At 42.4% G+C, this 21835-nt stretch overlaps 1 protein-coding gene across 1 annotated transcript in view; it reads left to right on the top strand.

Moving 5' to 3' along the window:
- samd10 (sterile alpha motif domain containing 10) overlaps positions 1 to 21835 on the top strand; it is a 93981-nt gene that overhangs the window by 8069 nt on the left and 64077 nt on the right. The window contains exon 2 of the mRNA XM_033041410.1: positions 4903 to 5081. Within this exon, the coding sequence (XP_032897301.1) occupies positions 4903 to 5081 (179 nt within the window). The remainder of the gene's footprint in view (positions 1 to 4902; positions 5082 to 21835) is intronic.

Here is a 21835-nt window from a genome sequence, read left to right as displayed (position 1 = left end):
TGTTCATGAATAGGTTGGAGATATTCCCGTTGGTAATTAGTTGTAGTTAAGAAGCATGCTACACGGAGCAAAATGATTATTGTCTATTAAACAAAGTCATTAGGGTCTATCAACGAATCATTCTTAAGCTTTACTTGGTTATACTTAATTTTACTAAATGCAGATAACATTTCTCAACACATTTCACTATGTAAAGAAAATGCAGGCTTTGATATTTTTCAAATATTAGGAAACCTAATTATACAAAGAACAATTATAATTTTGCATTTGGTTATTTTCTCTTGCACATGTAGTAAATAAAAATTTGCATCTTTAAATTTCTCAAATGATTGACTATTTCAGGTAGTCCTTGCTTTCTCCCTCCTTCCCTCCCCTTCCCAGCTCTCCCACAACCCACTGTCTCTGCCTCTTCCTTTCTTCTACTCGCCCCCCACCCCCACATCAGTCTGAAGAAGGGTCTTGACCCGAAACGTCACCTATTCCTTCGCTCCATAGATGCCGCCTCACCTGCTGAGTTTCTCCAGCATTTTTATCTACCTTCGATTTTTCCAGCTGCAGTTCTTTCTTAGACTATTTGTACATGATTAGAATCTAGAAAGTTAAATGGAGACATAGGGAACTGCAGATGTTGAAATCTTGAGCAAGATGCAAAGTGCTGGAGTAACTCAGTGGGTCAGGCAGCATCTGTGGAGGGAATGGATGGGAAATATTTTGGCATCAGGACCAATTTAAAATCTGACCAAAACCATCAACTATCCATGTCCTCCAGAGATGCTGCCTGACCCATTGAGTCACTCCAGCACTTAAAAAAAAAAAACAACCCAGCTCCTGCAGTTTCCTTGGGTATAAAAAAGAATGAGTGGCAGATTGAATGCATTGTGAGGGAATGGCATTGCTAAGTGAAGAAGGAAAAAAATCAAACAAGGCAGATCACATAGATATAAAAGCTTAAGAAAAATATATCAATTTTGTTTTCCCATTCAGAAATGAAATAGAACTGTATATATATTATATGTATGTTTGCTCTGACTTCAAACTGCCTAATTTCCACAGGAGAATGCTATTAGTATTTTGAAAAAAGCATTTATCGCATAAGGAATAACCAATCCATTTATTTCAGACGGCAATCTTAACAATGTTTTGAACATAAAAATCATTGTGAATTGCCATGCATATGATGCATAATGGTACTATGGTAGGGATGCATTGATTTTATAATTCTCTCCAGGCCTCTTTTCATCTGATTGATAGCAGTGTATTGCAACTAATGGATCTGTGCTATTGTGAGAAGAATTTACACAGCTCCAAACCTAACCCAGCCTTTACAAGTTCAATATTTTACTTCAGCTCATTTTTAATGCCTGCATTATACTCTAGGGAGTTATTTTTTTCACACCTTTCTAATAATGATGTTCATGGAAAACAGAATCAGATTACAGAGTATATTGGACCTTTCCCTCCAATCTTAAGGCAAATTGTTCCTTGTCAAAAATAAATTAACTCCTGAGACTGTCATGACTTTTGTTCTGAATGGGGAATATCCTACACTTGCGAATAACTGGTCCTCCATCACTAATTGAGTCATACGTCATTCACTAAATATTCAATGCAACTTTCCTGAGTTTTTAAGTAACGCAAGTAGAGTCATAGCATCGAAACAGGCCTTGTGGCCCAACTTGCTGAAGCTAAACAGGTTTTATTACTGAGCTGGTCCCATTTGCCTGCATTTGGCCCATTTCCCACAAAATCTTTCCAAAACAGTTACCTGTCTAAGATTGCATTGTTTATGCCTCTACAGCTTTCTCAGACAGCTCATTCCAGACCGGCACCATCCTCAGTGTGAAGAAATTGCCCGTCAGGTCCCTAGAGTCATGGTCATAGAGTGATATAGTGTGGTAACAGGTCCCTTCGGCCCAACTCGCCCACACAGGCCAATATGTTCTAGCTACACTAGTCCCACTTGCCTGCGCTTGGTCCATAACCCTCCAAACCTATCCTACCCATGTACCTGTCCAACTGTTTCTTAAGCGATGGGATAGTCCCAGCCTCAACTACCTCCTCGGCAGCTTGTTCCATACACCCACCACCCTCTGTGTGAAGAAGTTACCCCTCGGATTCCTATTAAGTCTTTTCCCCTTCACCTTGAACCTATGTCCTCTGGTCCTCGATTCCCGTACTCTGGGTAAAAGACTTTGTGCATCTACCCGATCTATTCTTCTCATGATCTCTTGAATATTTCCCCTCCTACCTTAAGCCTACGCCCTCTCATTCTCGACTCCACTACCTGGGAAAAAGACTATGACCATTTGATTTATGTATGCTTCTCACGATTCTCTAAGCCTCTATAAGATTACCTCTCAGCCTCCTACATTCCACGGGGCAATAACGTCCCAGCCTATCCACCCCTCCTTATTCATAACTTTAGCTCTTGAGTCCTGGTTTCATTCTGGTAAATCTTCTCTGCACCATTTCCAGCTTAATTACCTCCTTTCTACCAACAGGGCAACCAGAATTGCACGCAGTACTCCATCTCACCAATGCTTGTACTGCTGTATGGTTTCACGGTGGCGCAGCAGTAGAGTCGCTGCCTTACAGCAAAATGCAGCCCCGGAGACCCGGGTTCGATCCTGACTAGGGGTGCTGTCTGTGCGGAGTTTTTACGTTCTCCCCGTGACCTGCGTGGGTTTTCTTTGGTTTCCTCCCACATTCCAAAGACGTACAGGTTTGTAGGTTAATTGGCCTGGTAAATGGATAAATTGTCCCTAGTGGATGTAGGATAGTGTTAATGTGCAGGGATCGCTGGTCGGCGCGGACCCGGTGGGCCTGTTTCTGCGCTGTATCTCTAAACTAAACTAAACATCGGCCTTCATCAGTCAGAGTATTGATGAGGTTTGTAGCTTAATTCATACAGGTTTGGAGCTTAATTGGCTTGATTAATTCGCTTGATAAAAATGTAAAAATTGTCCGGTATAAAATTGTCCAACTTCCAGTGTGGTCCCTGGTGGACTCTTCGGAAGGTACAAAGGGACAAGGTAAAGTAATCTAAAGTCTTGGGACTATTTTCTCTGGAAGTACCCTGTATTTGTGAACTGTAATGCTGATGTAGAACTTCCATTGTTTTGACAGGTCCCACAATTTTACTCTTCAGTTCCCCTTCAGTTTGCTCTGTGGATGTTAGAGAAATATGTTCGTACATATTTATAATTTTAGATTTCCATCATTGTGGTTTTCGTCTTACCTGAACATAGAACAGGATAATGCAAGAACAGGCTCGCTGGCCCACCATGTCCATGCCGAACATGATACCTAGTTAATCCCTGCCTGGACATGATCCTTATCCCTCCATATCCTGCATATGCACGTGCCTATCCAAAGGTCTCTTACATGCCACTGTCCTCTTTGCCTCCACCACCACCGCTGACCAAAGATCCTATAGCGAGCAAGATAGTCCACTCGACGAAAAAGACGTAGTACAGTCATGGGCAGATTCATGGGCAATTTAAGGCCCCATTTCCGTAACCGGCTTCCGTCTCCGCTCCAAAGATCCCATAGAGGAGCAAAGATACTAGTGCGGAGACGGAAGCCGGTTACGGAAACATCCTCGTAAAAATAAAAGTTATTTGGTAAAAATCTTCTCCTCATTTTCAGAATTTAAATTTATTAACACAAACTGTTCCCCCGCAACGTTGATTACACTGCGCGTCGAGTCGGGTCGGGTCCGGTTACGGAAATGGATGAAAAAAAGGCCCGCGTTCCGTTCCGTTGCGTACTACACGTCAGCCCATTGATTTTAGCAGGAGTGGTCTATCTTGCTCCGCTATAGGATCTTTGCCGCTGACAGTGTGTTCCAGGCACCCACCCATCTTTGTGTTAAAAATGTTTGACCCACACATCGCCTTTAAATTAAACCCCTCTCACCTTTAAGCTCTCTCCTGTAATCCTTATATTTCCACCCTGGGAGAAAGGTTCTGATTGTCTACCCTATCTATGCCTCATAATTTTATACACTTCCATCAGGTCTCTCCTCAATCTTTAAAGCCTCAGAGTAAACAATCCAAGTACGTTCAGATTTTCCTGAAAGCTAATGCCTTCTTATCCAGGCAGATTCTATTGCATCTCTTCTGTACATCGCCTAAACCCCTACATCCTTCCTATAATTGGGTGACCAGGGAATGCGCAATACTGTAAATGTGGTCTAACCAAAGTCCTGTAAACCTGCATCATGCCTTCCTGACTCTTATACCCAATGCCCCGATCAATGACCACCTTAAGTACTTGTGTTGCCACTTTCAGGGATCTGTGGACTTGGTCCCCAAGATATGGGGATGATCAGCCATGATCACATTGAATGGCGGTGCTGGCTCGAAGGGCCGAATGGCCTACTCCCACACCAATTCTCTATTGTCTCCATGCATCAATGCTCTTAATGGTCTTGCCATTAACTGTCTACTTTCCCCTTACATCCAACCTCCAAATGTGCAACATCTCACACTTGCTTGGTATAACCTCTAATTGTATAGTTTCTCTGTCGCTCTTCCCCTCCAGTGCATCACCCAAGTAGCCAGATGTGAATCAAAATGACGAGAGTCAGCAAGCCATCTGAGACTGGAGTCAAAGCTAATTTAGTTCTCACTTGACATATACACACAATCATTTAGAAATCGCGAAATATCTTTCTTCTTGGAATCGATAGCACAGGAGCTCCAGGGCAGGCTCATGCCTCAGTTGTCCTCTTTGGCAGGCTGATAGTGTCTTTGCTTCATTACAATGTTGGAATTTGAAGTGTTCAATTAATAAGTTGTTGATTGTGATACAGTTCTTCTTGTTGTGTAGACGAATGTGGATAAGGTTATAGCGTTCCTCCTCAGCAACTCACCCGCTCACTTTCCCTTCCATTTTCAGCGGCTTCCCATTTCAGCTTTTGCCGAAATGCCCTGGGTCAAAACGTGCCAACCGATGATTTAAACTGCGGCTTGCAAGACGATTCCGATAACTCCGCCTGGAATGGCGGAGGTGGTCAACGGTCATTGGGAACTAGGAACATAAAACTCCTACAACAGCCAGGAACAGAACATTTCCAGGTAGCCGGAGTGATTTGTATCATTCTTGTTTGACACTTTACAGCATCTAATAGTTAGTTCTGCAGTTGCCCAACCGTCAGCTGAAATATAGATTTTATTTTATACCCAAAATAATGAAAAATCTGATAAAATACTGCTTAAAAATGCCATTGTCCTCTTTCTCTGTCATTTAAACGATCTATTTCCATTATCCATCACTCTTTCCCCATTTTTTACATTATTAAAAACTTAATCCAATTTCCTATTTTTATCTCTTACCTATTATTTTATTTACACATTTTCTGTCAGTTCATTTTAACTCTCAATATCTTTAAACTATTATGTTCTTGGCCCTTTCTTTGTTGTGCTGGTTTTAGCTATATTATTACTTAACTGTTTGGTGAATTTATGCTTTTGTCATTTCTTTTCATTTATCCCTTTTTTTGTCTCTTATCTTTCAGTTAATGTAACTCCATTAATATCTGAAAGATAGCAGCCTCTAAAGGTTGTTGAAATCACTTATTTTTTCTTTGACCTTCCAGTCTTACTTCTGACCAATCCTTTGTTGAGTTCAACAAAGCCAAAGTACCTGCAGATAGGGCGGTCATGGTGGTGCAGCGGTAGAGTCGCTGCCTTACACCGAATGCAGCGCCGGAGACCCGGGTTCGATCCTGACTACGGGTGCTGTCTGTACGGAGTTTGTACGTTCTCCCTGTGATCTGCGTGTATTTTCTCAGAGATCTTCGGTTTCCTCCCACACTCCAAAGACGTACAGGTTTGAAGGTCAATTGGCTTGGTAGATGTACAAAATGTCCCTTGTGGGTGTAGGATAGTGTTAATGTGCAGGGATCGCTGGTCGGCACGGACCAGTGAGCCGAAGGGCCTGTTTCCGCGCTGTATCTCCAAACTAAAATAAACTAAACGTTGGCCTTCATCAGTCAGAGTATTGAGTTCAAGAAGGAACTGCAAATGCTGGAAAATCAAAGGTAGACAAAAACGCTGGAGAAACTCAGCGGGTGCGGCAGCATCTATTGAGCGAAGGAAATAGGCAACTTCTTCAAAGTAGACATACCTTGAGGAGATATCGCAGTGGAGTAGATAAAATGTTCAAGAAGGAACTGCAGATGCTGGAAAATCGAAGGTGGACAAAAATGCTGGAGAAACTCAGCGGGTGCGGCAGCATCTATGGACAAAAATGGGAGAAGTTGGGAGGTCATGTTACAGTATAAGACATTGGCTTCAGTTTTGGTCACCCTGTTATAGGGAAAACGTTGCTAAGCTGGAAAAGGTACAGAGAAGATTTACGAAGATGTTACCAGGACGTAGGTATCGGAAGACTTTGAGCAGGCTAGGACTTTATTCCTTGGAGTGCAGGAGGATGAGTGGTGATCTTACAGAGGTGTACAAGATCATGAGAGGAATAGATAGGGTAAATGCACAGAATCTTGTACTCAGAGTAGGGGAATTGAGAGCCAGAAGACACAGATTCAAGGTGAGGGGGGGGAAAGATTTAATGGTAACCCAAGGGGCAACTTTTTTTTACACAAACGGTGGTACGAGCTGCCGGAGGAGGTAGATGAGGCAGATACTATCACAACATTTAAGAAACACTTGGGTAGGCACTTGGAAATTATAGGTTTAGAGGGATAGGGATCAAACACAGGTGAGTGGGCCGAATATGGATGGGGAATGTTGGATGACATGGGCAAGAGACTGCCGATTCTGGAATCTGGGAGCAAAAAAAATAACAAAGTGCTGGTGGAAGCCGCTGAGTTAGTCAAGTACTTTGTTTCTCTTTTTATGAACCAGAATTTACAGATCATTGTATCGTCACGAACAGCATGTTTGGTATCATGCTTAAGATTCACAAACGCACCACGAATTGTAGGTTATATCTCCTTTTGCTTTGGCGACATGAATGAACACAGGTCATGGAGAATATCAACGACCCATTTGGGAATGTTCTAGAGGCTGATAATAATTTCATTGTTTTCTCCAATGTCCCAAACTCTTCACCAAAAAGTAATTCACATTTGTAGAAGGCATTTGTTTTTCTCAGCAGGAGACAAAAGGGCTTTTGAGATACAAGAATGAGTCTATGTGGCCTTTATGTGGAGTATGTCAGACTGTCAATTGATTTTATTTATACTGTTTGCCAGATGCATGGAGTTAGAATGTAATGAATTCCTTAATTGCAGGATGAAATCCATTGAACTTTTTTAACAGTAGATCAAAAGGCTGTACTCACTCTGTATTCATGCTGTTGTAGTAGCGAAAATGCCATGGCCTTTGACTCTAAGAGAACTACAATGAGGTTTTGTTCCCAGACTAACTGCTCTCGATAGAAACACGCAACACATGTTGATCTGTCAACAGGCAAGTTATGTCATTTTAAATGCATTAGTTTCATTCTGTTTCAATTTTTAAACAGATTTTCAATAGTTTAATGGACTTTGTGCAGTTTTTAGACGTTTTTCAATGTTGCCAAGTGGCAAGAGTATTCAGAAATAGTCAAGACATGGCCTGAGAAACTTGTTCACTGGCTAAGCCAGGGGATAAGATTAGCATCCTTGCTGCGTAATGATATTATGTGATGCAACGTCCAGCTTTCTCACTGGTCACCCTGGTTCAGATAACAATGCTTACCAGTAACTTCATACCGACAAATTCACAAAAGTTAATCGTGCTTTCAAAAGAAGGATAGAGCAGGTGGTGAAGAAGGCTTTTGGCTCACTGACCTTCATCGTTCGTTGAATTAGAGATTGGAACGTGATGTTTACAGTTGTACAAGCCGATGGTGCAGACGCACTTGAAGTAGTGCGTTCAGCTTTGGTCACCCTGCTATAGGAAATATACCATTAAGTCGGAAAGAGTGCAGAGAAGGATGTTACAATGAAGGACTTGAGGGCATAAGTTACAGCGGGAGGTTGGGCAGCCTAGGACTTTAAGATATTTGGACAGATACCTGGATAGGAAAGTTTAGGGGGATAAGGGCAAATGGGACTAGCTTGGATCTGGCATCTTGGTCAACATGGACGAGTTGGGGGCGAAGGGCCTGTTTCTGTGCTGTATTGTGGCGGCACATTCGTGCAGCGGTAGAGTTGCTGCCTTACAGCGCCAGAGACCCGGGTTCGATCCTGACTGTGGGTGCTGTCTGTAGAAGTTAGTTCGTTCTCCCTGTTGCCTGCATGGGATTTCTCCGAGATCTTCGGTTTCCTCCCACACTCCAAAGACGTACAGTTTTGTACGTTAATTGGCTTGGTATAAATGTAAATTGCCCCTAGTGTGTGTAGATACTGTCACTGTGCAGGGGGTCGCTGGTCGGTAAGGACTCGGTGGGCCGAAGGGCCTGTTTCCACGCTGTATCTCTAATCTAATCTAAACTACTCTCTGTCTCTACAACACCACTAAGGTCTGTCCAAAGAATCGAGTAAGATAATCTGCGCAAATATGTAAAAGGCTTCTCGTGTAAATAAAGGTAGCTTAATCTAAATATTTAATCTAAAGAAAATGTTGTAAGTAAAGTATCTGGATTGCCGTGCCTTGAATTTATTAAAACGTCTGAAAAAAACCCACAAAAGAATTCCTCTAGTTATCCTAATTTTCAGCAGTCCAACCATCATCAGTCACCAGGAACTACTGATCAGTAACATCACACAATGAATCCAGACAAATTTTAATTAACCATGATGAAGAAGTCCCATGCAGGAGTGATAATGAAAGCGGTGAAGCATAAAATCCTTCTGGCAAGTGGCTTTTTTTCTTGCTAAACCTTAGAACTTTATCTTAATGTAATAAGGTTCATGAAGGATTGTGAGCCTGCTTTCAATAATTCAGCGCTTAACCTTGTAAATGAAATGGTCAAAATCCTTTATGTGTTAGATAAATGATTCGAAGCATTGAAATTACAAATTCAGGTGACGCATATTAGTAAATTAAACCAAGGCAGGACTTGCATGGGAAATGGCCGTGGCCCTAGAGTGCCATAGAGCAGAGAGACCTTGAGTGACAAGGACACAGTTCCCTGGAAATAGCGACACATAGACAGGATGGTGAAGACACACAAGGACACCTAGTGCTGGTGTAACTCAGGCAGCAGAGGTCAGGCAGCTCCTGGAGAAAAATGGATGGGTGTTGCCTCAGCTCGAGACCCTTCTTCACACTGGTTGTGGGGGAGGGAGAAGAAAGCTGGAAAACAGGAGAGGCAGGACAAAGTGTGGCAGACAATAGATCAACATTGGTAGGGGGGGGGGGGGTTAATAAGCAGATGGGTGGAACAAAGCTCAGTGAAAAGAACAGAAGGTGTGAGCCAGGTTTAAAGATTTGTGGATTGTGAAGCCAGATGGAGGAAAGTAGCAGGAGGGGGGTGGGGTGGGGGTGGAGGGGTCACGGTGGCGCAGCGGTAGAGTTGCTGCTTTACGGCGAATGAAGCCCCGGAGACCCGGGTTCGATCCCGACTGCGGGTGCTGTCTGTACGGAGTACGTACGTTCTCCCCATGACCTGCGTGGGTTTTCTCTGAGATCTTCGCTTTCCTCCCACACTCCAAAGAAGTACAGGTTTGTGGGTGAATTGGCTTGGTAAATGTAAAAATTGTCCCTAGTGGGTGTAGGATAATGTTAATATGCAGGGATCGCTGGTCGGCGCGGACCCGGTGGACCGGAGGGCCTGTTCCCGTGCCGTATCTCTAAACTAAACAAAACAAGTACATGGATAGCAATGGTTTCATGGAAGATGGTCCAAATTAAGGCAAATGGGACTACCTCTGAAGCTATCCAGGCATGCATATTGAAATATATAATTTCATTCAGTTTTAACGAATCTGCTCACTTTGCGATTGATGAGATTAGAGCAGCACCTCTTTGTGTCCCGTCCAATTCTACTTGCCATTCAATTTTAGCTATTCATGGTTCCCTAGTCCAGAGGTTCCCAACCTCTTTTAGCTCATGGCCCCCTTGGGATCTTTTAATTTTTCTGTGCCCCCCCCCCCCCCCCCCTGACATTATTAGTGGAAAAAAAGTACTTCAATATTATAATACCTTCCATAAAAATATCAGTGTCTATTAATTGCACACATATTCTCTTTTATTCTATTCCACAAACATCAAAAATATTTCAACTACATAGATTTAAATTTATTAGAACTGAAATTTAGGAGGCAACAGGGTGGTAGCTCTGTGGCCCCCTTCATTGAACCTGTGGCCCCCTAAATCCCAAAATGTTTCTGTGCCCCCCCTGAAATTTGCCATGGCCCCAGGTTGGGAATCACTGCCCTAGTCTATGTGGAACAACATCTTAGCAAAACATATTAAACATGTATAAAATCATAAGGGGAAATTACAGCAGAATAATTTACGCAGGGCAAGGGAATCATGAACCAGAGGACATAGATTTAAGGTGAGAGTGGAGAGATTTAATAAGAACATTGGAATGGAGTGGAGGCCAATTCTCTGGATGCTTTCAAGAGAGAGTTGGATAGAGCTCTTAATGATAGCGGAGTCAGGGGGTATGGGGAGAAGGCAGGAACGGGGGGGGGGGGGGTACTGATTGTGGATGATCAGCCATGATCATATTGAATGGTGGTGCTGGCTCGAAGTGTCGATTGGCCTCCTCCTGCACCTATTGTCTATTGTTTATTGTCTATGAGGAGCAACTTTTTTACTCAGAGGCCGTCATGTAGGCATGTTTGCAAAGTAGTCATTGTTGGTGTATGGGAAATATGGAGGCTAATTTGTGCCCAGCAGTGTTCCACAATTTAAAAATGATTGGACAGGAAAAGGTTAGAGGGATGTTGGACAAACGCAGGCAGGTGGGATTCGCGTAGACGAGGCAATCATGGTTGGCATGTGTAAGTTGGGCTGAAGGACCTGCTCCTGTGCTGTATGTCTCTTGGGCTCTAAGAGGGCATTCTATTGTATAAGGCAAGCAAACCAAGGCGGAGACACAATGAACTGCAGATGCTGGAATTTAGTGAAGAACACAAAGTGCTGGAGTAACTCAGTGGGTCAGGCAGCATCTTGAGAGGGTGACTCAGTGGGTCAGGCAGCATCTTGAGAGAGCAACTCAGCGGGTGAGGCAGCATTTATGGAGCGAAGGAATAGGCCATTTTGATGACCCAAACCTAACCATTGCCCATCCATCTTCTCCAGGGATACCGCCTGTCCTGCTGAGTTACTCCAGCACTTTGTGTTCTCAGCAAATCAAGGTACTAATTAAGACACAACAGATTGTACTGCAGTTGGATTCTTTACAGATCTTAAGTGATGGATAAAGATTTTGTTAGACAAAAAACTATATGATACCTAACATTGTGCAAGTGCATCAGTGTCAATCAGATGTCTGTTTAATTACTTGTTTTAAAATCCTATAATGAAACTTATTATACAGAGGAAACTATGGAATGTGTGTCATGTAGTTAATGTCAAGATCAAACTCAATTGATTTATTGAGCAGCAGTTAAATTACTATGTCTTTGTTTTTACCAGAACAGTGCACATTTTCTCCTACTTGGAGCTGTTTAAATGACATTCATTACATACACTGTCTGACTTGTGGCAGTCAAATTACAAAGATTATATGTACTGTATTTCTTCCTCCATCAATTAGACTGGAATGGCTCTATAATTCAGACAGGTATGAATGGAAGGTAAAACACAAAGTGCTGGAGTAACTCAGCGGTTCAGACAGAAGGGCCGAATGGCCTACTCCTGCACCTATTGTCTATTGTCTATCACAAGCGGACATGAATAGGTGATGTTTTAGGTTGTCTTCTTCAGAGGAAGAAAGGCAGAAAGTGCTGGAGTAACTCAGCCGGTCAGACAGCATCTCTGGAGCATACAAAATACACAAAATGGAGGTGTAACCATAGAAATATACACAAAATGCTGGAGCAACAATAAAAAAGACAAAGTGCTGGAAACTGAAGAAGGGTTCCAATAGACAATAGACAATAGGTTGCAGGAGTAGGTCATTCGGCCCTTCGAGCCAGCACCGCCATTCAATGTGAGCATAGCTGATCATCCTCAGAGAAAGAGGCCACATGCAAATCAGAGGAACAGCACCACATATTTCTCTTGGGCATGAATGCTGATTTCTCTAAATGTTAAGTAACTCCTGCATTCCTTCCCCTCCCCTCTCTTTCCCCCTCTTTCGCCCTCGCCGTCCTGCCAGATCCACTGTTCTCATCCTTGTCTCCATCTTGTCATCACACCTTCCCCAGCCAACAATGGACCATTGTGGGCTCCACCCTTCCTGAGGTCATCTGTTGCTGTTGCTGCCCCTGATTTGTTCTGGCCTTTTCTTGCCCCCAGTTTATCCCCCCCACCCTTCCCCGCCAACCTCTTTCAGCCTGAAGATGTTGTCCCGACCCGAGACGTCGCCTATTCCTTTTCTCCAGAGCTGCTGCCTGACCCGCCGAGTTGCTCCAGCATTTTGTGTCTATCTTCGGTATAAACCAGCATCAGCAGTTCCTTCCCACACACGTTTTGAAGTAATGCCTGTGGGTCATTGAGCACAATACATAACTGAAGGCCTCAGGGATTCATGTTAGACACATTATCGTTTACCAGATTTCTATTCAGCACAAAAACTGCTGTATAAGACCCAAGTTTATTTGTAGCAGTGTTTTGTGAATGCAGCTGTGTTGCCTTGCGTATGAGCACAGCAGGTTATCTATATGTAATGACCCTAACTTTGATGAAGCAAAGCAAGGAAATCCAAATATTGCATGGCATTATTAATCAAAAATCATCCAGTAAATGTGGCAATGATGGAATAGTGGCTGCAACAAGTTGCTGACTGACATACGCCACTCTGTCATGTTCTTGAGGTTAGTGCATTACCACTCTATCACCTCTGGTTTAGTTTAGTTTAGCATATTGTCACGTGTACCAAAGTACAGTGAAACGCTTTTCGGTGCATGCTAACCAGTCAGTTGAAAGAAAATGCAATCGAGCCGTCCACAGTGTACAGATATCTGATAAAGGCAATAACATTGAGTGCAAGATAAATTCAGTACTATTGAAAGTAGTCCGAGGGTCTCCAATGAGGTAGATAGCAGCTGAGGACCACTGTCTGGTGGTCTAGTACCAAAGTAGGTGGTTCAGTTGATTCAGTATTTAAAGAGATCACAGAAAATTAAGTTTAATGATCAGCACCAAAACGCCTTTCGAACAATACATGTGCCAATGATTACCAGCGAACATCTGTAGCCCATGGAGGGAACAATTCTATATCTCATTACTTTAGCTTGTAAATAGTTTTAGGATGTTTAAAAATACCTAATGTGACTTATTTTTATTTTCTGTTTCTGAGACTATTCTTACATGCGTGCACATACTCACATACACATATACACTCATACGCACATCACACACACTCATACACACGCACACACTCACACACACATGCACACATATACACATACACATTTACTCACATACACACGTATACACACACATACACGCATATACGCATACATACTCACATACACATATACACATACACACTCATACACACATATACTCATACACACACACACATATACGCATACACACTCACAAACATATACACATACACACTCACACACACATACACACTTACTCACATACACACATATACACACACACACACACACACACACACACACACACACACACACACACACACACACACACACACACACACACACACACACACACTCACACACACAAGTTCTGTCTCTCTATTTCTCCTTCTGCACAATATATTTGATTCACAAGTTCTAATTCATTCTCTTTTTAGTCCATCTCCCCCTCCTGCAAATAGACACAAAATATTGGAGTAACAAAGTATTGGCGGGACAGGCAGCATCTCTGGATAGACTGAGAGACTGACGAAGGTCTTTGTCTGAAGAAGGGTCTCGACCCGAAACATCACCCATTCCTTCTCTCCAGAGATGCTGCCTGTCCCGCTGAGTTACTCCAGCTTTGTGTGTCTATCACCGGTGTAAACCGGCATCTGCAGTTCCTTCCTAACACATTCCCCCTCCTGCAATCCTTTAATCACATCGTTTTCCTTTTGTGTATCAAGGTTCAGTTATATTATAGCTCCCCTCGTTCTCTTCCAGGCATGTACTTCCAGTTTCAAAGTTCATCGAAATTAAGACCTAAACATACACACCAATGCAATTAATGAGTCGTGCCATTAGACACTTTCTCCAGCAGTCGGGGTTTTTGCTGTTTATTAGTTATTGCCTGCACAGCTTTGTTGAATTTCACGTTCAATTTCATGTTGAATGTTGTGTTTATTATGTTATCTACAAGGACTGTGTTTCGAGGGTAGACAGAAAATGCTGGAGTAACTCAGCGGGACAGGCAGCATCTCTGGAGAAAAGGAATGGGTGACGTTTCGGGTCGAGACACTTCTTCAGACTGTGCTTCGAGGCCTGATATACTGCTGCAAGTATTTCATTGTTCCACTTCCAGAACATATGACAAGAGTCAAGAGTGTTTTAATGTCACATGTCCCAGATGGAACAATGACATTCTTACTGTAAACAATATAATAAATGAGAGTTATGATAAATTGTAGTTCAGAGCTTATTGAGGTTGTGGTGTTTAATAGCCGAATGGCTGTAGGGAAGAGGCAGTATCCAGGCTCCTGCACCTCCTTCCCGATGGCAGGGGTGAAATGACTGCGTGGCCAGGGTGGTGTGGGTCTCTGTCGCTGTGGGACAATTAAACACTTGACTTTATACAATGAGCCAGTAGATACAGGTACTCCATGAAAGAACAGATTTTCTTTCTCTTAGACAGACACAAAATGCTGGAGTAACTGAGCGGAACAGGCAGCATCTCTGGAGAGAAGGAATGGGTGACAATTCAGGTCGAGACCCTTCTTCAGACTTTTCTTTCCCTTGCTTGGGTTATCTCTAATATCTGCCACAACTGAACTACCTGAGATATTCTGCTTCTCACAGACACCAGTAATCCAGGTCATTCTTAAGTCTTCCATGAGAGTAGTGCAGTTTATTTCCGAATATCTCACTACCATGTTGACTGGAGATTACTACAAGCATGGCAAGGCCACAATCCACATTGATACTTGGATTCTGACTTCACCAATCAATATATTTAATTTATGAATCATCAGAAGCTATTATAAATAACGTGTTATATCACAAACAATTTTAGATTCTGAACAAAACCAGAATACCCCAGACATTTTTATATTTTTAAATTAGACTGAAAATGTATAAAATCCTATTGCAATATTTACTCTTGTCACTCCCATGTTTAAATAAAACAGCAAAAAATATTCTGCTGCTCATATTAAATTCTCCCATTTTTCTCAGAATTGGCCAGAACATTCATAGAATCGTACAGCATTTATTTGGTTGCTAATATTTTTATTCACAAGCTATTTCTTACAATCTTTCTTTTTCTCTTCATGTTCTCTTCAGTGCTTTTTATGCTTTGAACTAATTCCATTTATAAACAATTTACGGACTCTGCTTCAACTTATATTTCTGTGACTGAGAATTCTGCAATTAAAATTCTCTTCATAAATATATTTTATTATCTCTCCATTGTCTCTTTATGGCCAAGTTATATCTTCACCGTGTTTGTCAAGGGAACTGTTGTGGGTACACAAAAATGCTGGAGAAACTCAGCGGGTGCAGCAGCATCTATGGAGCGAAGGAAATAGGCAACATTTCGGCCCGAAACCCGAAAGGCAGGTACTCGGGAAACGCGGTAAGCTCGTGAAGACTCGTGAAGATTTTTCAACACGTTGAAAAATGTCCACGAGAGCCCCGTGTACCTATGAGCGGCTATTACCGTAATTCTCCGAGTTCGAATCAGGGGAAACTTGGGAGAACTCTTGAATTAGCTCGTACAGTGGGACAGGCCCGTTAATTGTTGAATCCTCTACTCTGGGATAAAGACTGTGAGCATAATTGTACAGAGAAAGATGAAACCAAGATGTGAAGGAAGGAATTGCAGATGCTGGTATAAACCAAAGATAGACACAAAAAGCTGGAGTAACTCAGCGGGACAGGCAGCATCTCTGGAGAAAAGGAATAGGTGACATTTCGGGTCGAGACCCTTCTTCAGACTGACGACTGAAGTCTGAATAAGGGTCTCAGCCCGAAACGGAACCTTTTCCCTTTTCTCCAGAGATGATGTCTGACCCGCTGAGTTACTACAGCTTTTTGTGTCTATCTAAGATGAAACCAATATGTGTTTAATAAAATCTGAAGATGTAGTAACCTTCATACCATATCCATAAAATCAAGAGGGAGTTGAAATTTGAGACATACTGGAAAAGCATCCAAGTTCAAACTTATTGCTTATTAGTCTGAATATGAAATCTAAAAAGACACACAAGTAAAATTCTACATACGTAAGGAGTATTCTTAGAGTGTGACTTTATGAATCAGTTATAATGATTTCACTTTATTTTTTCTTAAAAATGCTGCAATAAATAACTCAAAAAGACTATCTACATTTTACAATCAGTTTCGTGACATAATCGGAGACACAAGGAACTGCAGATGCTGATTTATTAAAGACTGACACAAAGTGCCGGAGTAACTCAGCAGGTCAGGCATCATCTCTGGAGTACATGGAGAGGTGACGTTTCAGACTGAAGAAGGGTCCGAAAAGTCACCATCCATGTTCTCCTGAGATGATGCCTGACCCGCTGAGTTACTCTAGCACCTTGTGTCCTTTTTCTGTGACTAAATTCCATTTTTTATATTTTGTATTTTTCTGTTCTTTTGTGTGTCCAGTAAGATCGCTACTCGTGAGGCATTTCACGTTGAACACAAGGCTTTTTTGAATTGCATATTTGTCATAGATTCTAATTGAAAGTCAATACTGAGGCCGACTCAGCAACACTGGCTGAACGGAAAACGAGTCTCAGATCTCAGCCTCGATAGGAAGAATATAAGAATGTAGGTGTTGTGGAACAGTGTAATTTGCTGCATGCCTTTCTTAGAATGTGGAGCAGTAAGGCACAGGATCAGGCCCATCAGCCCACAATGTCTGTGCCACACATACATATCTGCCTGCACATAAATCATAGAAAACATAGACAATAGGTGCAGGAGGAGGCCATTTGGCCCTTCGAGCCTGCGCCGCCATTCATTGTGATCACGACTGATCATCCACAATCAGTAACCCGTGCCTGATTTCTCCCCATATCGCTTGATTCCGCTAGCCCCTAGAGCTCTATCTAACTCTCTTTTAAATTCATCCAGTGAATTGGCCTCTACTGCCATTCGTGGCAGAGAATTCCACAGATTCACATCTCAGTTTAAAATGCCCCCCCCCCCCTTTATTCTTTGACTATGGCCCCTGGTTCTGGACTCCCCCATCATTGGGAACATTTTTCCTGCATCTAGCTTGTCCAGTCCTTTAATAATTTTATACGTTTCTATAACATCGCCTCTCATCCTTCTAAACTCCAATGAATACAAGCCCAGCCTTTCCAATCTTTCCTCATATGACAGTCCCACCATCCCGGGGATTAACCTTGTGAGCCTACGCTGCACTGCCTCAATAGCAATGATGTCCTTCCTCAAATTAGGAGACCAAAACTGCACACAATACTCCAGATGTGGTCTCACCGGGGACCTGTACAACTGCAGAACAACCCTCTTTACTCCTATACTCAACTGGTCTCGTTATGAGGGCCAACATGCCATTAGCTTTCTTCACTGCCTGCTGTACCTGCATGTTTACTTTCAGTGACTGGTGTACAAGGACACCCAGGTCTCGTTGTACTTCCTTTTTCCCCCAATGTGACACCATTGAGATAATAATCTGTCTCTTTGTTCTTGCTGCCAAAGTGGATAACCTCATATATCCTTCCATTCCCTTCCATTCCATGTGGCTCTTAAATAGAAACAGGAAATAGGTGCAGGAGTAGGCTATTCGGCCCTTCGAGCCAACACCGCCATTCAATATGATCATGGGTGATCATCCAAAATCAGTATCCCGTTCCTGCTTTTTCCTCTTCTAAAGTCTCTAATGCTACTTTCTATAATACAATATGGTTATATGGTTACTTTCGTAATTGCCTCCACCACAACCCCTGGGAGCATGTTCCAGGCACTAACCAGCCTCTGTGGTTAAAACAATCTTGCTCCGCACATCTCCCTTAAACTTTGTCCCTCTCACCTGAAACCTCTGTCAAGTCAAGTCAAGTCACATTTATTTATATAGCACATTTAAAAAACAACTCTCGTTGGCCAAAGTGCTTTACATTTGTTATAAGAATAGCACAACATAAACCGACTACATACATATATACATGTAGCCCTCCCTCAGAGGACGTCAGGAAAGGCTTGGGAGTATAGATGTCTTTAATCTTGACTTGCCCTCTAGCATTTGATTTTTCCATCTTGGGGAAAAAGGCTCTGGCTGTCTATCCCATCTCACAATCTTACTGTTATTCTGGATTTGCATTTGATATTCAAATATTAAATAAAAGAATAAAGTATATCAAATTCTGTAGAATTTGATATACTTTATTCTTTTATTTAATATTTGAATATCAAATGCAAATCCAGAATAACAGTAAGATTCAATTAGTAACAATGAAACTAGGAAAATGTATTATGGCAGCTTCGAAGTAAATTTGTAATTTATATTACAATTTTTATTTTTAGAACCCTTTTCTTAAAATTTTTGCCATTGCTCCACAAGTGGAAAATAATCCTATTCTCTGGAAAATATCCACCGTTTTCAAAGGCAAAATAAGCAGTGATTTATTTTGCAGAAAGACAGTTCCTTTCCTTGCTAATTGCAATTGCACATTGAGTAAAATTTTTATTTATGAAGAATGTTGATCATTTTTGACATTTCAGAAATCTTGTGGAGATTGCTACATTTATTTCCCACTATTATCCACTCTCCACTATGGCTTATTCTCGCACGGCAAGATTACAAGATTCTACTCGTTTTTTTTTCCCCATTTCTCTCCCTTTCCACACCATCTCTCCTGCGCTGATGTGTCAGCGAGATTGTCAGCACCACATTTCTCAACTCCCGCCCTTCAAAAGAACTGATGATAAAGCTGTTTTTTTTTGGTCTCCAGCCCTTGTACATGTCAACATCAGCAATCTTCATGATGATCTTTTCCACCATATCCTGCTTGGACCCTTCTACATTGATTCATTTTTTTCCCCTGTCAAAGTTTGTACTTAGATGCCAAGTTACTGCAGTCCTTCTTGACCTCTTACTGTTTGCGATATAATGGACTTTCCTATTTTAGTGCAGGATGGCTCGACTTCTATCTATTTCCATGCGGGTAACACTTATCCCTGGAGAGTCATAGAGTTGTTTCAAGGTTTCAAGGTCAAGGTAATTTTTTTGTCACATGTACCAATTAAGGTCCATCACCGGCTTTGACCTCCCCCCGTCGAAGGGATCTATCGTAGTCGCTGCCTCAAAAAGGCAGCCAAAACCATCAAGGACCCATACCATCCTGGCCACACACTCATCTCACCACTGCCATCAGGAAGAAGGTACAGGAGCCTGAAGACTGTAACGTCCAGGTTCAGGAACAGCTTCTTCCCCACAGCCATCAGGCTATTAAACACGACGAATAAGCTATGAGCTCTGAACTGCAAAAGACTATATTATTATTTGTTATTTGCACTGTATTTGTTATTTATTGATTTATATGTTTACATATTCATATATTCTGTTGTGTTGCAGCAAGTAAGAATTTCATTGTCCCGTCCAGGACATATGACAATAAAACACTCTTGACTCTTGACTTGTCTTGAGGTACAGTGGAATTTGAGTTAGCTTTGAGCGGAAACAGGCCTATCAGCATCATTCATGCCAGCCATGGTGTCTTCCAGAACTGGTCCCATTTTTTTTTTGCATTTGACTGATATCCCTCTAAACCATTCCTATCCACATACCTGCCCAAATGTCTTGGTACCTATCTAACTGGCTTTCATAGACACACCACTCTCACACTACACTCACCACTTCATGTGTGAAAAACCTGCCCCTTGGTCATAAGGTCATGAGGAGTGATAAGAGCAAAATCAGGCCACTCGGCCCATCAAGTCTACTCCGCCATTCAAAACGTGGCTGATCTATCTCTCCCTCTTAACCCCCTTCTCCTGCCTTCTCCCCATAACCCCCGACACCTGTACTAATCAAGAATCTATCTATCTCTGCCTTAAAACTATCCATTGACTTGGCCTCCACAGCCTCCTGTGGCAAAGAATTCCACAGATTCACCACACTCTGACTACAGAGATCCATCTTCATCTCCTTCCTAAATGAACATCCTTTAATTGTGAGGCTACGACCACTAGTCCTACACTCTCCCACTAGTGGAAACATCTTCTCCACATCCACTCTATCCAAGCCTTTCACTATTTACATTTCAAAGAGGTCCGTCCCCCCTCATTCTTCTAAACACCCCTTTAAATCTTTTTTCTCTCACTTTAAACCATTGCACTTTAGATTTAAATTCTATTTACACTGGGGAGGAAAAAAAACTGGGCAATCCGCCTTAGCCATAGTTTTATCTCCCATAGATTGTTTTCAATAAATGTTCAGGCCAAGCAGATCTACTTAATAAAGGTCTATGTTACTGGACGGGATTTTACAATCCCCCTAACTAGAATTCAATTAATCTAACAATTCAGAATAAGGTAATAAACAGAAGAAAAAAAAATATTTTTGGACAAAATCTCACGTGGACTTTGGTTAAAATTATGCTTTTTGTGTGGTTGTTAATTTCACTGCATTTTTGTGTTGCTAATTTCACAATACATTACAGAAATGTACACTGGGCAGCACAGTGGCACAGCGGTGGAGTTGCTGCCTTTTAGCGCCAGAGACCCGGGTTCGATCCTGATCTTGGGTGCTGTCTATGCGGAGTTTGCACATTCTCCATGTGACCTCGTGGGTTTCCTCCCACATTCCAAAGACGCGCTGGTTTGACAATAGACAAAAGATAACTTTTTTATCCATTCCCCTCCTGATTTTGTACTCCTTGACAAGATCACCTCTCAGCCTCCTGCGCTCCAACGAATAAAGTCCTAGTCAGCCCAACCTCTCCCGAAAGCTCATCGCTTCAATAGACAATAGACAATAGGTGCTGGATTAGGCCATTCGGCCCTTCGAGCCAGCACCGCCATTCAATGTGATCATCCACAATCAGTACCCCGTTCCTGCCTTTTCCCCATATTCCATGACTCTGCTATCTTTAAGAGCTCTGTCTAACTCTCTCTTGAAAGCATCCAGAGAATTGGCCTCCACTGCCTTCTAAGGCAGAGAATTTCACAGATTCACAACTCTCTGTTGAAATGATTTTTCCTCATCTCCGTTTTAAACGGCCAACCCCTTATTCTTAAACTGTGGCCCCTGGTTTTAGACTGCCCCAACATCGGGAACATAATTGGCTTCTGTGAATTGTCCCTAGTGTGCAGGATAGAACTAGACACAGATCTTGCTATGACCATTGATCACCCGTTGACACGTGTTCTATGTTATCCCACTTTCTCATCGGCTCCCTACATACTCGGAGGCCAATTAACCTACAAACCTGCTCGTCTTTGGCGTGCGGGAGGAAACCGGAGCACCCCGAGGAAACCCACGTGATCACAGGCAGAGCGTACAAACACCACATAGACAGCACCTGAGGTCAAGATCGAGCCCGGGTCTCTGGTGCTGTGCGGCAGAAGCCTCCCAACTGCGCCTCTGTGCCGCATTTTGAGTTCAGAGATGGAGTAAGCGATGACAAGTCCCAGGCTTGTTCAAGT

Source organism: Amblyraja radiata, chromosome 23, assembly GCF_010909765.2.
Source record: "Amblyraja radiata isolate CabotCenter1 chromosome 23, sAmbRad1.1.pri, whole genome shotgun sequence".
NCBI classification, from domain to species: Eukaryota; Metazoa; Chordata; class Chondrichthyes; order Rajiformes; family Rajidae; genus Amblyraja; species Amblyraja radiata.
The sequence above is the reverse complement of the archived record's forward strand: the minus strand, read 5'-3'. Positions and strand labels throughout refer to the sequence as shown.